The following is an 18,086-nucleotide window of genomic DNA, read 5'->3' as shown; positions in this document are numbered from 1 at the left end:
CCCCCCCCCAAATGTGGGTATGCGGGTAGAACCGGGTCGACTCGTCTCCGCGACATTCCTCCCCCTCGGGAGAGGAGGGGCGATTCAGGCACCGGAGCACGCACCGGTCGAGGGGCTCGGCGAGGTCCCCCCCCAGTGGCATTTATTAAAACCAAAAAAATTTACAAGTAAATCAGAATGGTTATTGTTTAAGTTATAAGAATACACACATCTAAAACAAACAACATTTTAAAGCAAAAAATAAATTTTAAAGACTTATTACTTAATACTGATTTTCAAAAATTATTAACCTAAAAACTGGTAAGGTTAAAAATAAAGTTTGTAGTCTTAGTTTTTAAAATCAAACGCTTGAATATCCGTAAACAAAGAAACACTTTTGAAAATGAAAAGTTGGAATTGGTTGTTGGTGGAAATATTGGTGTAAAGTAGATGTTTTTCATTATGTTTAAGCACACTTTCAATACGATGAAATTACCAATAAGCAAAATTGTCTAATTCGGTGAACTTTGGATGCTTATTTACAATCATTTTATTTTCATGAATTTTATGTATGATCATCTTCTTATATAGTCGTAATTACTCTTTTTTTTACCTACATGATGTAGTATCTTCAAAATGGCATGTTCAAAATTTTCTTGGTTTTATACACATTGAAAATGTTTCTTTTAGAATCAACCGCAATATACTAGTTCATACAATGACAAGAAACACGTTCTTGAACCGGGAAAGTGATTCACGGTCTTATCAGACTACTGAGGGTTTCAAATTACATTAGGAACACTTTTATAATCATGTTTTGCTTTAATCTAATGTGTTTTCAGAGAAAAAGGCACACCCTGGCCATTGTATTCAACGAAATTAATTTGCTTTCTTCTAGATCAGTTTAGAGGTGCAGTGTGTAGAAAAATTCTCGGTCACTTGAAAACTTTGAAAAATAATATCAGTGATGTTATTCCATTGAAAACTTTCACAAAAAATGCCTGATGATTTCATTCGCTTATTGTTTATCATTGCGATTTATGAAGCATTCTCACTGCAAGCGTTTGCACGATTGGCGCATGCTCAGGCAGTTCATCTTGCTTGTAGCTTCTAAACATTCGCGCTTGCGTCTAGGACAAACGCTTGCTGTATGAATGCTTCTTTAGGATTGTGTTGAATGATAGACATTACAACAATTTTGCAATGCAATTTTCCATACATTAAAAGGTTTCAAAAGTTTCATTTTCGTGACTTTCATATTTTCCTTCTGCAGAGCCATCTTAAAAGTTTTTGGGAGTAAGAATTTGTAGTTTTTCACAATAATTTGGTGCAAGAATTTTTTTTACCTTAACCATTTTACTGCTTTAAATTTTTGAAAACCAACTCTGTCAGGGTCCTGATTCCTCTCCCACGCATTTTATTGACCCCTTGACCTGAGGGTCAGAGGGTGAAGGACACTGGAAGTGTCGTCCCCTACATTGGGGGTGGAGCAAAGGACTGTTTCTTATGAGAAAGATATTTTCTGGGGCAGATTAGTTTTGAACGCAGAAGAATTGAGTTTTAGTTGAACTATGCTAGAAAAAGTAGGAACGAAAAAGGGAGCAATAGCGCTCCGAAACATTATACTCTACAGCTCATGTATAATTTTGTAAATAAATCCTTTATTTCAAGCAATTATTAATCCAGAATAATGAAATAAATAAGCTATAACTGAAATAATCCTTGGTCATCCTTATTGAGGAGCTCTTTAAAAACGAACCAAGAGACAAAATGTCGCACAAATCGTATTCAGGACACTTTGTTTCTGAAGCTACAAATTCAACAGTGAATTGTGTATGAAAACAGTGGATCCCATGGTGGATCGGGTATAAAAACAGAGGTTTCAATCGTGGATCATGTATGAAAACAGTAGATCCAATTGTGGATCGTGTATGAAAACAGTGGATTCAATGGTGGATCGGGTAAAAAATAAGAGGTTTCAATCGTGGATCATGTATGAAAACAGTAGATCCAATTGTGGATCGTGTATGAAAACAGTGAATACAGTCAGGCACATGTATTGTGTCTCATTTCTAATTTCAGGCACTTTATATATAATCTAGTTTTTCAGAATAAAGTTAAAATTTTCAATTTATGCTATGCATTGCATGCTACTCTTGCTGTAGAAGAATATAGAATCAGATAGTCTGTATAAGATATCGAACAAACAAGCGAAAATAATTTTGCATTTGGTGAAAAACATTGCTTCTGTTGAATTCTCACAATCGTGATGCTGCCATGGCTTTTCAGTACTTGTTCTTTTTTACATGAAACACAATGTAATCAGTCAGTCTATACAATAAATCAGAAAGAGATATGAGAGAAGAACCAATCCAAATACCCAAGAATCCTCCGATGTTGCTAAACAAGTCGATAGGCTAAAAAATATCAGTTAAAACAATTAGAACTGAATTTCTATTTTATATGACAAACAGCTATACAGGAATTAAAAAGAGAATGTAATTGTTTTTATTTTAAAAAATTTTCAAGCGGCTTGAAAGCAAAGTTTTCATTGTTTCGTTTATACCTTTGGGGAATTTTTTTCCTAATCTCTTCCTCGGATATTCCTTCAACTTAAAAATTTCGATTTTTTTTAAAATTTAGAGTCTAAAAAAAGTCTGTCAAACGGCTAAAAAAAATTGAAAAAGAAAATCGGTATGAATAAAAGAAAATCGTTATAATAATTGTCCTTTATTATATAAGAAAACCATGTAAGTAATAAGAGCAACTATAAACCGAATTATAGCTCTTTAGCTATGCTGATATCATGCATTTTTTACCTTTCGCCACTTGAAAAATAAATGAGATTATCTAGTCTAATGCTAACGAAGCGGCTGAAAATTTAAAGGTTAGTGCTACACGCTTGTTGATGTAGAATCTTCGCGGTAAATAAATAGCTTACAATAAATAAGTTTATTTGATTACTGGTGATACCAGTATAGCCAGGTGATACCAGTATAGCCAGGTGATACCAGTATAGATGCCAAGCAACCTCCCTCAGTTAGTCTGATGAGTATTGACAGGATACTCATTTTTAGAAGTTTAATAACTACTAAAAATGCTATGTTAGCTACATTTTCCATTTACTATGTCATCCCCCTTATCGATAAGCACTTCCATGCACAGATATGAAAGTCTCAGCAACAACTTTCAAAGTCCTCACAATGAATTCTCTTAAATTCAGCTGTTGATTTTTTCCTAATGTCTTCGACATCTTTAAATCTTGTTTCTTTGACAGTTTTGTATGGTATGTGCATATGTATTGTATATAAGTGTAGAATAAAATGTAAAGTAACCTTCACAACCATTAAAACGAGAAGAAAATTGTTAAATGAATGAATTTTAGAAATATTGAAGTCATAAAAATGAGTTAAGGAGTGTTCCGAACTTAAGTTATTTTTGACAGCCAAGTACAATATAGACATGAATTACAGCAGATGGAGGTTGCTTAGAAACGTAATGAAATGATTTGTAATTATGATAAAACTTTCGAGAATTATTAGATTGTCCTGGATATTAATAGTCACTAGTTGTATACAGATTTTGACAAATTTTGTAAGCAAAGCAAAGTTGACTTACCACCATTTTTGGAATTAACTTTGTAATTCTAGCCTTCATATTCCTGAATGACACAGAGATCATTATATTTCGGGTACTAAAATAAGTAAGTGATAATAATTGTCATTTTTTATGAAAAATAAATACTTTCAGTAATTAGATGTTCTTATAAAATTTGGTCCGGTTCTCGTTCATTAAGTAAAAAAGCATTTTGAAAAGCTGAAGAATATTATTAAACACTATATACAAAGTGTCTCATAATCAAATTACTTAATAAAATTTCTTTTCAATCTCAGTAAAATTTTTACAAAATTATACAATTGCGCTTGGAATCATAAAAAACTGAATTTGAAAAGGCATGACGAAAGATGATAAAAAATTATCGTGTTCAATCAGAGTTAAGATAAAATTGAAATCAAGAAAATCAATTCGATTGTCACGTGGAACTAAAATATATTAATAAACACCTTTTTATCATACTTTAGTTAAATCAAGCAACTGAACTGATATTGGAATAATAATCTTACACTAATAACTATCATATTTTTCATTTCTTTTTCGTCATGGATTCTAAATGCTTAAGATTCTGAAATAACATGCATCAGCGTTTGAAAAAAGAACAATTAAACCTTATTTAGTTTGCACGTAATTAGTTTTTGATAAACATAATAAGAACTTTTCTCTGACTTTTCAATCCTTCTGAATGATTTCTTCAACTGACAAACATAATAAAAATATAATAAAGAAGGAAAAAAATGAATGTTGAAGGAAAAATATTTATCACATTAGATTGCAATTTGTAAAAAGTTTTTTTAATTACGTATATCTCCAAAACCTATCAATTTAAGAGGTTTTTGTTTCGAAGCTCTTACGCCAAGAAAAAGAAACGCGCAGCTTAAATGCGTCTTAAACTTGAGAAGCCTAATTTTTAGCTCTTAATTATAACATAACTATATGTTTCAAGCGCTTCAAAAATGGGCTCTTATTTTTTAAGCACTTGAAACATGTCGACTGTTATTTACTTTTTTATGTATTTTTGAAGCGAATGAATGTTTTAGCCAGTAAGTATCTAACTGCTTCATATTCTTGGGACTATTTATTTAATATCGAAGATATTTGCTTACTAATAGCTCTACTTTATAAAAAAGAGTAAACTTCAAAATATTCGAAAAATTGAATCGTCTATAGTTAAATTTAAAACAATGAACTCTTATAATTTTCCTTCTAATTTATAGTAAAATAATCGGCAGCAGTTTGTCCATTAAATTAACAGTAAAGTTAACGGTAAAGAGCGTTTTTCACTTTTACGGTTTTGAAACCACTTACAACTAAGTATAGTTAAAAAAACCGTGAATACAATACTATACGGTTTTTAAAACCATTTACAATTAGCATGGTTTCAGAACCGTAAAAAAAGAAATTTAATGTGACATTGGAGATACTCTAGTAGCTTTATGCTGCTGCCATTTATACGCAAATGAAGGTAAGTATATTCTAACAGCCCAAGGTCACAAATTAGGAAGTGCAGGACATGGAAACTCTTCAGGTGTTGAAGGGAATGGAGAAAATATTGAAATGCCAGCGCTGGGAATAGAACACCAATTCTGTCAGTCATGAGAATGATAAATTAGTCCTCTCGGGTATAATGTGTACCTATCTGCTAGGAACAAAGTGGTTTTATTAGGTGAATTGGTTGGCTCGATAAAATTCTGATTGTTTAACCTTACTGGGTGAAAACAATTTGTAAACGGTTTTTATCACAGTGAACAACTTAAATATCATTTTATTTGTAGTTATTTGACAGTTTCGTTTAACTATGGTAAAATTACAATTAATTAAATTGTTATTTAATCGTTTTTTTTCCTTCGAGATATTTCAAACAGTGCGGCTGACGTTTAACCAATCAGAAAAAAAGCTTACATTTCATAAAGTCCAATCGATTTCTGTTTCATTTCTTGATAAGTATAGTTTTTATCCTAAAATTTAAAAAGAACATTAATTTTGATTAATTCATATAAGCGTGTAAAATCACAATAACCATATTTGAATAATTAACCACATTTGATTGTTTAAAGACAGCCAATAGAAATTTAATAATGACAATTTTCATACATTTTGAAATGCGATGAAGAGGTAATGAAAGTGCACAAAAATATATTTTTCCGTGATTTTAAAACACATGAAACTGAATTATGAGTTCCTGCAAAAACACTTTTAATGCAAAGCTTTTAAACATTTCCCCCAAAACAAACACATCGTTTCCATGAAACTAAGAGCAATTGTTTTGAAAATAGTTTGCATTTTCTTTTACAGCACACTCTCACAAAATTTGTCATTTTAAACTATTCAACACTCTCATATTTTATAACCGTCGTTGAAATTTTGTAAATTGCTTTAGTGTAAATAGTATTATTATAAATAGTAATGCTAATGCTTGAATAAACCATTAGGCACTCGAAAAAGAGGAAGACCTAAACTTAGACGGCTCGACTGCCTCGAAAGTGATTTAAATATTCTAAAAGTCACAAATTGGATGTCTCTGGCCAAGTGTAGAAGAGCCTGGAGTTCAACTCTGCGGAAGGCAAGGGCCCATCCTGGGCTGTCAGGCCAATGAAGAAGAAGAATAAGAATGCTTGAATAATTAATATTTTTATTAGATTAAAACATACGAAAAAATATCTCTTTTTTGTATTTAAATACTCCTTCATTTCTTAGGATATGGCTCTTTAGTTTTCAAAAATGTTTCTTTGGTTTTATAAGACTTTTAACGCAGTTTATTTGTACAATAAAACATTTATTTAGAACTTGAAGTTTTAATTTTAGTTTTAAAGTACTAGTATTGATATCGATATAAATGTATCGATATAGATGTTAATAAAATGTCATTTTTTAATAGTTTAATGAAAGGTAAATAAAGTATTTTTATTAATATGCATTCGTAAAATATGTGGTATGCGACATATGGACTGTTAATAAGTGAGATCAAGTCATGAAATCATGAGATTTTTTGTGTTCTAAAGCAAACGGATACATATTTATATTTGTTACACAATTGATAAAAAAGGATTTTCCCCATGATCTTACACCTAATTTAAGAAACATTTTTTTTAAATATATGTTTTATTTTTATAGTTTTTTTCAATAACCGTGAATTGCTGTCCATGATACAGAAAAAAAAATTGCATTTGTAGTTGCTGACAGCTTTATTATTGTACTCAACAAATGTGAAAATCTTAAAATTAATTTATAAAACCGAAATATGATCAAATTTATTTGTAAATGGCATTATAATTTTTACAAGTGAATAATATTTTTAACTATAGAAAAAAAAAACACTTACCAGTATTTTATTCTTTAGGTGCTTAAATTTAAACATTCGAGATCTGTAAGATAATTGATTTTTAAGAATTAATTTTTAAAAAAATTATTTTTTAAAAAAATTATTTTTTAATGCTTATTTGTAAAGGGTAGGAGAAGCGAATTCGATTAAACTACTAGTACACTTCCTAATTGTACTATAGTCAATATCTCCTAGAGCAGTGTTCCCCAACCACCGGTCCGCAGACCGGTACCGGTCCATGGATCAAATGGTACCGGGCCGGGCATTTCATTGAAATTGAATTTAAATTTCTAGGTTTATACTCCAAATTAAAAACATCTGTGTTCCATTAAAATTTTATTCATTTAAAAAAAGGGGCCCCCGAAGGTATTGACATAAATTTTTTAGTGTTTGTAATGTATCATTGTCTCCGATTTACCCCAGATGGAATCGTCTCATTGCAAAGAAACAAGCTCAGGGTTCTCATTGATTTTAACGTTCTAGTAAGTTAAAATGTTAAATCACTTTATATTTAATTTTTGGTGTAACTGTATTTTATTTTGGAGTCATGTTTAAATACAATTAAATTAAAATTAATAAATCAAAATAATCTAAAATATAAACAATCAACGTCCCCNCCCCAGCGAGCCGAGGTAAAATTATCAAACGTTTACAGGTCTGCGGTGATAAAAAGGTTGGGGAACACTGTCCTAGAGTACAAGATGGATCCTTCATTACGAGATTTTGGTGTGAGCCACTGCGTTTTCAAAAATGTGCTACCGTAATATGATTCTGCTGTCTGGTCTGGCAATCATGAGAAGGCTTTCAGTCAGGTTAGAGACGCATCTCGAGGTGGCAGAGCATTATTAATGACCAAAGGTAATTTAACTTCTTGTAAGGCAGTAGAAAGTATCCTTCTCCACCACATCATTAATTTTTAAACATCCATGGGAGAGTATTTTTTTACCTATGGAATTTGTGACCATGTGCTAATTGCATTAGTAAATAAAAAGAAATTCAAATGAAGAGCTTCACTCTGCTTATAAAAACATGGGTAACAATTAGGATTCACACCACCTAGGAATTCGTTTTTAGTAGTCCAAACACTTAATACGGTAGACAAACTTGAGGGAAAGAAACGAACTTTACAATAACATAATCCATCTTGCAGTACCCATCAAAAATTATTAATGGTATATATAACACCCTAAAACTAATTAGGTTCATTTCCTCATAATTATTGTAAATTAGTATTTATTAAAGCTAAGTGAAAAAAGCCAAAATTATGTTTGTAAATAAATTTAACATCAAGGAACGAAACTCTGAGACGAAATAAATAAGTGAGGAAAAGAGAGAAATTAAGAGATATCAAAATATTATATTAAAAATTAATTATCTAGAACAGGGGTTTCCAACTTACATGAGGCCGGGGGCAGCAATTAAAAACACCAGTCAAATGACGGGCCACAACTTTATCAAAATTTTATATAGGACTCTTTTATGTTTGAAGGAACATTAAATATTGCTGTCAGATTTTTATAAAAGTTTTTTTAATATTAAAAAAAAGACAAAATAACAAGCATTACAAATAATGCTTGTTACGTATCATTTTGAATCTTCTCTTAATCTGAAACTTAGTGACAAGATTTTTTTTACTTTCAAATTTAATTCTGTGATAAATTAACTTTTTTTTCGACTTATTAGGAATTATAGCGACAACTAAAAAATTCTCGAGCATCTGAAATTAATTTTTTTCTCTTTTCCGCTCATGCGATATTCAATTCACGGGATTTAGATGAAACATGACATTCATTCCCTCTTTATGCACTTTAAAATCTACAAATGTAAATAATTTCGTCCAAAATAAGTGGTTTCAAAAAGCTAAATTGGAGAATCTCTGATACGCACATGCTAAATTATATTCACAAAATAAAATTTAAAAAAAAAAAATAAATAAAAAAAGAGAGCAACATACAAGATTATTTTTGTATTTGAATAAATATTTTCTTGGATTTAAAACCTGAGAAATAAATTTTTTTTGCACCGTCGGTATGTTAAATTTCACAGATGACAAAAAAATTAGAGATTTTTTTTTTTTTTTTTTTTTTTTTTTTTTTTTTTTTTTTTTNTTTTTTTTTTTTTTTTTTTAACGAGAAAAGTATTTTAAGCCCTTATACACTTTTTACGAAAATTGTCCGCTATGAAAACTAATATATTTTAGTTCGCGAGCCGCAAAAGAAGGCTTCGAGGGCCGGATGCGGGCCGCCAGTTGGAAACCCCTGATCCGGAAGAATTACGAAATATTAAATAAAGTAAATTCTAAAAAAGTAAAAAATATTATTCTATAAATGAACAGTCAGTACATGAATGCAGTGTACAGCACAACATATAAATTTGAAATTTTTTTTACCAGACTCTTTCAGCTATTCTACTGAATAACAAGCATTTCGATTTTGTAACTCGCGCAGAACTATAAAATTAGTACAATTTTTTTAATGCATGGAATTCGATGCAAAAAACTTTTTTTTGTTACTATTGCAAATTCCAAACATATTTCAAGGTGATAAATATGTCACCCGTGTGTAAGATTTTAACAACATTAGACAATTTGACAAGGACATGTATGCCGACATCACGCCAGTATGGCGACATGGCGACATTAGACAATTGTCGGAACAGTTACTAACAGTTTAAGTTACAAGGGATGAAGAAGAAAGAGGACAAAGGAAAAATTAAAACTCTGGGAAGTTTTTTTGTTTTGTTTATTTATGTTTTGTTTATTTATGTATGACGTTATGGGTTTGTTTATTTAATCATTTGTAATCTAGCTTATTTGTTTATGATTTGCTTATGATTTTATTATTAGCTCTATAAGACAGAATTATTAAATTCAGTTATTTGCAAGCGCAGGCACTCCTGTTTTATGGCCATATCTTTATAGGCCAATGTTCATGACCAATTCTGAAAAATTTCTAAAATCTCTTCCATCTTCAACGACGAAAAAATGGTCTTAATATTCAAAATAATTTTAGGTAATAAGCTAAATTAGTTTATTGTATATAAATAAATCTCAATACTTAAATTAAATTGACATAACGTTAGAATAGACATAGAATAAAGTGGTGGAAAGTGGATAATCCAGATTAAATTACGGTAAAAAAAATACTGGTCCCCGGATTGACATTACTTTATAGCGTAAAATCAATAGTATTAATCAGACAATCGACAGAAATATCATAAAATTGACAGTACTTTAAAAAAAAAATTCACTATTCAAAAAAATATTTAAAAGTAAATTATGTAAAACTAAAATATAAATAAATTGAAGAATATAACTAAATAAAGTTTAAAAAAAAGCTTGACACAAGAATGAAATTGCTTACATTGATAATGGTCTTGTAATTACTTACATGCAAGGCATACGATTGCACTTTTTTATACAAATGTCATTATTTCGCTGTGTCACTTTTACACCTGAAAAAGAATAGAAGTTGTTTTATGGTGGACTGATGAAAAGAAATATATATTTTAAAATCGTATTCGAATTAAAGTCTCCCCGTTCCAGAGAACAGAAATATAACATAATATTTTAATGTATAGTAAAAAAAGAAAACTTGATCTTCATTTGATCTAATGCTTATAAATCTATATCATGGGTTATTCATGTTTGACACTTTTTCTGCATGTTATTTGTATTTTACATTCATTTGCAACAGTTTTTTCTGAAAAAAAAATTAAACGATAAATAATGTATCTAAATTTTACAATAGGGCAAAGAATCTCTAGTTGGCCCACATTTTAATTTCCTGAGGAAACATTTTAAACTTTTAATATTCATTTTAAATTTTATAAGCAACCTAGAATAATCAATTGATTGTGGTTCTGAAGAAAAATTTTGCTACATAAAACAATAAGTGAATGGGATCAAGGTTCAATGTAACTGTAGTTTCCTCTGTTGATTTCGATATGGTCAAAATTTAGTTTGTATGCATTAACAAGACAAAACAAACTCCTACCATTTTGTAAATCTGACAATTCTTTTCAAATAAGTCAAATTTATTCTTTTAATTTAAATACAGTTGAGATTATAAATTTGAGAAGTATGGCTTTTATATGAAGAGATACCCCCACTCAGTTTATTAGTGGCGCAGTGTTAATTCAATAAGGAATTTTGGAATATTTTAAATGAGTGGTTTTTGTTTTTGATGTAACAATCTCATTAACATCAACAATCTGTTTATCGACCAAAATTATTTCAAAAATTATTTCATTATTCAAAAATTATTATCAACCGAGGGTGTTAGGAACCGAGATTCTATTGCCTTCTGCTTGATGATCCTTACCTTTCTTACACAATCTCGCCATGTGACTAATACTTATTGAACGTGGTGCACAACCATATTGCTCCATGTGAAGATTAAAGTTGCAATTTTCTAGGCAGTCCTAAAAATAAATAGAAGTTATATACTGCAAATTTTAACCAATTTTATATACAGGGTATTTATAAAAATTAATGTTACAATTCATTTTTTGAAATATACAACTTTAAATGTACAATTTTCTAAAATATTAAATTTTTTAAAATTAAGATATAATAAGCATTGTGCAAATATTGATTTAAAACAGCAAAAATAAATAACCTATGCGTTGCACGCAAAACACGAATGAGTGATGCCACCGTGATGTTCTGAGCTAGGTTACACTTTCACCCTAAAGGTGCTATCTTATCAAACGAACGCTCCTTCCTGACGTAATTCCCAAGGCCAATGGCTAGCAAGCCTATCTTAATTAAAAACAACTTTTGTCATTAACAAACTATTGTCATTAAAAACAACCACAACGTTTACATTAATCTCTTAATTGAAAGGTTCCTTTCCATCCTCCGGTATGATCTTAAGCTCTGAACTTTTTAGTTTGTGATAAGCTAATAGTGGCGACAAAAGTACTCATTTTCAGAAATCATTCAGTTCAAGGGCACTGGCAGAATAATATAAGAGGGGAAGCAACCCTCTAACAAACTAACCCCCTCCCCCCAAAAAAATTAAAATATTCTGTTATTACAATTTGTTTTGTTATTACATATACTTTCATCTGTTAATTTTTTTCAAGATACATCACGTTTGCAAGGAATTTAAAAAAAAGTACGAATTTCTTGTGCTTGCACATTTTGCCACGAGAAACTGTATTGATGGCTCTGGTATAGCTACTGACTTTGAAACACAAATAACTACAAACAGTAGTTTCGTATACTAACGCGTTTGTGCACGCTTAACATTGGTATTTATTGTGTTGATGAAGTTTTACAGTTGTGAGAAGTCAGTTTGTGTCATACACTTTCGTTAAGCTAAATAACTAATAGAAAATATAATATTATTTATATTTTGTTAAATGAAATTTAAAAATGTAGCTTAGATATCTGCCAAGTTTGCGCATGCTCAGTGTGCATAAGAAAAGAATCAAAGATGACTCAGAATTCATTGAAAAAGTTATAAACAAATTTGGACAGCAAACAAGACGATTACAATTCTTGTTTGATTAAACAATTTTTCAATTGTTATGTATAAATAATTGCTTAATTATTTGCTTTTGAATAAAAATATTTTTAACAAAAATTTTTTGTAACAAAATTGTTTTTCTGTATCTCTCTAATTGTTTTTTAAGAAAAGCCAGGGGGTGAAAGTGCACCCTCTTGCACCCCGCTGCCAGCGCCCTTGATTCGGTTACTTAAAAATAACTGTGCTTGCATAATCTGCAAAGTGAAAAACGATTTTTTTTTCATTATTATTTCGAATGGCAAAAAGTACAAGCAAAAATGATAAATAAAAAACAATAAGTATCAAAGCATAAGAAGAAAGACAGAATTCATGGCCCCAGAAACTCCCTCACACGCCACTATTGCGATCTCCTAGTCAATTCCGTAGAGTGTTCAGCTGCGATAGAGGTGTTTTCGATACATGGATTATTTTGATAAACATAGATGAAGTCAGGATAAGTTAGGAGCGTTTGGGCATGTATATCAGCACATAACATTTTTTTATAGAGCCAGAGTGTAGGAAAATTTGTTACAATGACCAACTGTAGTATTTTTAACAGTGGCCAAAAATTTTTTAAAAAAAAATCGAAGGAAGAATAGTTTAATTTACAAGTAGTTTTTTAGTTTTCAAAAATAGAATATTTAAAAACAGTAAAATTTTTTTTTTTATTTTTATGTAAGGAATCTCTTATAAAACATTTCTCAAAATACGGAAAACATTTGAAGGTACAATTCTAAAATATTGAAAGAAAACAGCCGGGAAATAAAGCAATTTTCAGAATATTATAAAATGTTCATAAAAATTCCCCATTTACTAACAAAAAAAAGTAAAAAATGTACATGAGATGCATATTCGAGAGAATAGTTCTGACTGGCAGATGTTTTAATCGCCATTTTTAATTTTTAGTTGCCTTGTTCCCAATGGTGACCGTCAATTTTACTATAAAAGTCACAATACTTAACTCAACTTTTCAATATGCATGTGATATTCTGAAAATTGCCTTATTTCCCGGCTGTTTTCTTAAACTTTTTCAATATTTTAGAATTGTACCTTGTAATATTTTCCGTATTTTGAGAAATGTTTTATAAGAGATTCCTTACATAAAAATATACAAATTTTTTATTGTTTTTAAATATTCTATTTTTGAACATATTCTATTACTAACAAAAAAAGTAAAAAATGCACATGAGATGCATATTCGAAAGAATAGTTCTGACTGGCAGATGTTTCAATCGCCATTTTTAATTTTTAGTAGCAGTGTGCCCAATGGTGACCGTTAATTTTACTACAAAAACCACATTACTTTACTCAACTTTTCAATACGCATGTGATAGCTAACAAAATTCGTATTGGAATTAGCGACCAATTTTTCAACTCTGATGATTTTTCGCCTTTGCTGCTGCCAAATAAACAAAAAAAAGGATGTCACTTAAAATTTTAAGTCTTCGTCATTTGAGTACCAAAGTAATCCTAAAATATCTTTCGTTTTAAAGTTAATTAAAAATAACTTTATTTTTATTTGTACGAAGAAGTGAATGAAATTCCACCAAAAAGTAACCTTTTTGCAACCACCTGGTTTTCAATAAGTGAATTACACTTTAGCAAGTGTAATTCACTCATTGCAAACCAGGGACATTATTCTAGCTTATCCGTACGACACCCATATGGGAAAACTGGTACTACATCCAAATAGAAAAAACTCGTTTAACTCCGAGTGAAATGACTAGCATAACATCAGAGTGAAAAAAATTGGTACGACTTCTGAGAAAAACTACTGGTAAGACATCCAAATGAAAAAACTAAAATAACATCCGAATGAAAAAAAAAATTGCACAACATCCAAGGGTAAGGACTAGTATAACATCCTAGTGAAGAGAATTGGTACAACGTCCGAGTGAGAACAATTCTTTTACGACATCCAAGAGAAAAAACTGGCATAACATTTGAGTGAAAAAAAACTGGTACAACATCAGAGTGAAAATTCCGATATAACTTCCGAGTAATAAAAAAGAATTGGTACAACATCCGAGTGAAAATTACGATATAACATCCGAGTAATAAAAAAAAACTGGTACAACATCCGAGTGAAAATTCCGATATAACAACCGAGTAATAAAGAAAAACTGGTACAACATCCGAGTAATTAAAAAAAACTGGTACAACATCCGAGTGAAAATTCCGATATAACATCCGAGTAATAAAAAGAATTGGTACAACATCCGAATGAAAATTCTGATATAACATCCGAGTAATAAAAAAAAACTGGTACAACATCCGAGTGAAAATTCCGATATAACATCCGAGTAATAAAAAGAATTGGTACAACATCCGAGTGAAAATTCTGATATAACATCCGAGTAATAAAAAAAAAACTGGTACAGCATCCGAGTGAAAATTCCGATATAACATCAGAGTAAAAAAAAAAATTAATACAGCATCTGGGAAAAATAAATATTACAACATCTTAATGAAAAACTGATACAACAACCGATTAGAAAATCTAGTACAATATACGAGGGAAAAAACTGGTACAACATCCGAGTGAAGAAACTGGTACAGCATCCGAGTGTAAAAACTGTAACAGTGGAGTGAAAAAAAACTGGTCACAGACTAAAGAAAGTGCCCTATCAGCTATTGCAACTACATTGAAAAATAGAACAAAATACTACAACTTAAGAAGAAAAAAATTGTTCTGATAAAAGTGCCTAAACGTTTTTTTTTTCTGAACCTCCTTGTATCATTACTCTGCTTGTTTTATATCAGGGAAAATCAGGTCCACAATAAATTACTGCTATATAATAAAGTAGTACCATATAACAAAACACTGCTTTAGATCGAAACATGTGCTACAATAGAACATTAATATGTAATAAAATACTACAATTGAATAGAAAGGAATGTTAAATAAAATACTAATATACATTAAAATACTGATATAAATTAAAAATATCTATATAGTTTAAAATACTAATGTTCATTAAAATACTAATTTTCAATAAAATGTGGTTATACAATGAAAATGATATATACAGGTCTTTACCATTGAGTCAAAGTTTTCATCCGTATCGACTTCAAGATTTAGCAATAGACAATTTGTATCATATGGATAGGGAAGTAGATATTGCTCGATCTGTGAAAAAATAAATTCCCATTTTTTTTAAATAATATTAAATATTTATTGACATTTTGGTTGTTTTAGATGAATTGCTTAAACTAAGGAACTATTCCATAATTAGGATTAATAACAAGAAAATTACAATAAGAATAATAAATATAACTCGAAAACAAAAAATTTTCACCTGATAATAAGAGAGAAGATTAAGAGTTCAATAAATACGAATTATGACGGGCAAAAATAGTTACCCCAAGCAAGAGCACTCTAGCGGTCAACTTTCATTTTATTGTATGAAGAAAAATTTTTACTTCGGCAACTTCATCTACTCTTACAATAGCAAACGGTCTGCGTGGAATATGAAATAATCTTCGAAAAATGTCTACATTTAACGTCCAAAAATACTTTGAGAGCTGTGGTGGTTAAGGATAAAGAGAGCTCGCCTCCAAATAAGGTGACCCAGATTTGAATTCCAGTGATGGTTGATCGATACGAATATCACACCTGGCTCGCACCAACCACAGTGCTGACGTAGAATATCCTCAGTGGTAGATGGATCATGAGTTCGAGTCCCCTTGCCGTCATGCTAACCATGGGATGTTTTCGTGATTTCCTCTCCAAAAGCAGTTCCACGAAATTGAAGGGTTTAGTGCAAGCACTAGTTAAATCCAAATTCTCCAAAACAATTTTAATTCATTTGGAAATGTTTCGATTTGTGATACGTTAGTAAATAAAAACATTTCGTTATTTTTTTAATTTTTTTTTTTTATAAAGCATTAGTATTTTATCTGAGAAATTATTTCCAATAGAAAATTTAACAAGCATACTAAAAATACAGTAATTCTTTCATATTTCAAGAACTCAACCATGTATTTAATAGTTAGAGCTTTCTCGGCGCTGCATTGCAAGTCTTGACTGGAAAAAGAAAACGAACATAATGCAGTTAAAAAAAAAATTCTGCTACAGTAGCAAGTGCTAAATTTCTCCAACCGATGTTGTTCATTAATTTTCCTGTTTTATTAGATTATGAATTTTAAACATTTAAATGGCAATGAAATTAAATCGGACTTATTAAGAACAGAGATAAACTGACAATAATTAAGAAAAAAAAAACTGTCGGCGAAAGCTTCCAACAGGATGAAACTGAAGGATAATTAAAGGAAACCTCTTCAAGTATGGTAAACGCCTCCGTTACCTTTTACCTTCGTAACCTGAATATTTGAGTAGTTTATAAACACGTCAATCAATACAACAATAAATAATACTTACGTAATCATTGACTTGTATTAGATGATTTCCTGGTGCTTTTATGTGAATACCATACCTAAAAGGATTCACGATTCTGCTAGAGTCGTGTAGGATAAAATAAACAGACGGAGTTGCAAGGGAATCAAGATATTCATCCGCAGGTAAACTTAAAACAAAGGTTATATCTATGAAAAAAAAAATTTTAAATTATTTTCCTACCAAATGTAATATCATTTGTTGAATTATCGGTTATAGCGATCATATACTGACTACAACTTTAGCTGGTGTTCACCAATATGAACATTGACTACTATAACCTGTCGGCACGAACTTCAAATTCACGATTGTTAAAAATATCGATATTTAGCAACATATTGCGATGTTTTTCTAATTCAACTAGTTTATATCTAATATATATAATTCTCTTACGTGGCTCCCAAATTTTGGCTGTATTTATTTTCCGCTGGTGGCAACCTTTGCTTTGTTTTGTTTACGTTACTATTTCTCTTACACGGCGAATCAATCAATAATTGCCGCTAAAAATGTCACATGCCAAATCTAGCTGAGGTGGTTCAACATATAGCGCTTTTAAAAACGGAAACTGAAATAACCAGAGAAAATCAGCTGTGACAATCTCATACTATTAAGCTAGGCAGAAGTGAGTAGTCTTTGTCGATAGATCTCTATTTTAGTATTTTGTCGAAAGCGCTTTTTTCACGAATTTATATATTACGAATTTATTTGACGATTTTGGATTTATATTACGAATTATACTATAGCACATTTCTAATAGGTTTAACGAATTACATGTCATTTATTTGAATTCAAATTTAGTTGAATGACATAGTATTTACTAAAAAGATGTAATTTTTTTTTTAAAAAAAAGGTTTTTATATGGATTTGAATCATTGTTTTGAATTTTTAGAATTTTGTGCATTTGCAATGTACAGACCGCAAAAAAAAAAGATATCACCCTGAATAACTTTCGTTCTAATGATCGGATTTTCACGAACTAAAAGTCAATCTTAATGGTTCCCGGGGGTGACCTCAAATATGCTAATTAATTAGTGCTAACTATAAATTAAGTTACAAAATCAGAAACAAAAACGTACTTTCTCTGATAAAACATATATTTTTTTTTACATATTTGGAATCTAGACACTTGAATTAGGGGTAGGCAAAATTTTGAAAAAAGTGGGTCGTAAATTGGGTAGCAATAAAGGTTTATATATTTGGCGAGAGTCCAGAAAACCGCCAAGAAAAGTCGCGAGCGCAAATGAATATTTTAAGATAACCC

The 18,086-nt window shown here is 30.3% G+C and overlaps 1 protein-coding gene across 1 annotated transcript in view; it reads right to left on the bottom strand.

Annotated features, from left to right (window-relative positions):
• Positions 1–2,117: 2,117 nt before the first annotated feature.
• LOC107439972 (uncharacterized) overlaps positions 2,118–18,086 on the bottom strand; it is a 34,426-nt gene continuing 18,457 nt past the window's right edge. Inside the window, exons 10-17 of the mRNA XM_071181750.1 lie at positions 16,811–16,974; positions 15,470–15,559; positions 11,239–11,338; positions 10,306–10,369; positions 6,917–6,959; positions 5,497–5,552; positions 3,598–3,673; positions 2,118–2,396 (exon numbers count right to left, since the gene is read on the bottom strand). Coding sequence (XP_071037851.1) covers positions 2,265–2,396; positions 3,598–3,673; positions 5,497–5,552; positions 6,917–6,959; positions 10,306–10,369; positions 11,239–11,338; positions 15,470–15,559; positions 16,811–16,974 — 725 coding nt within the window. The 3' untranslated portion in view covers positions 2,118–2,264. The remainder of the gene's footprint in view (positions 2,397–3,597; positions 3,674–5,496; positions 5,553–6,916; positions 6,960–10,305; positions 10,370–11,238; positions 11,339–15,469; positions 15,560–16,810; positions 16,975–18,086) is intronic.

This window comes from Parasteatoda tepidariorum, chromosome 6 (genome assembly GCF_043381705.1).
Source record: "Parasteatoda tepidariorum isolate YZ-2023 chromosome 6, CAS_Ptep_4.0, whole genome shotgun sequence".
Lineage (NCBI taxonomy): Eukaryota > Metazoa > Arthropoda > Arachnida > Araneae > Theridiidae > Parasteatoda > Parasteatoda tepidariorum.
The sequence above is the reverse complement of the archived record's forward strand: the minus strand, read 5'-3'. Positions and strand labels throughout refer to the sequence as shown.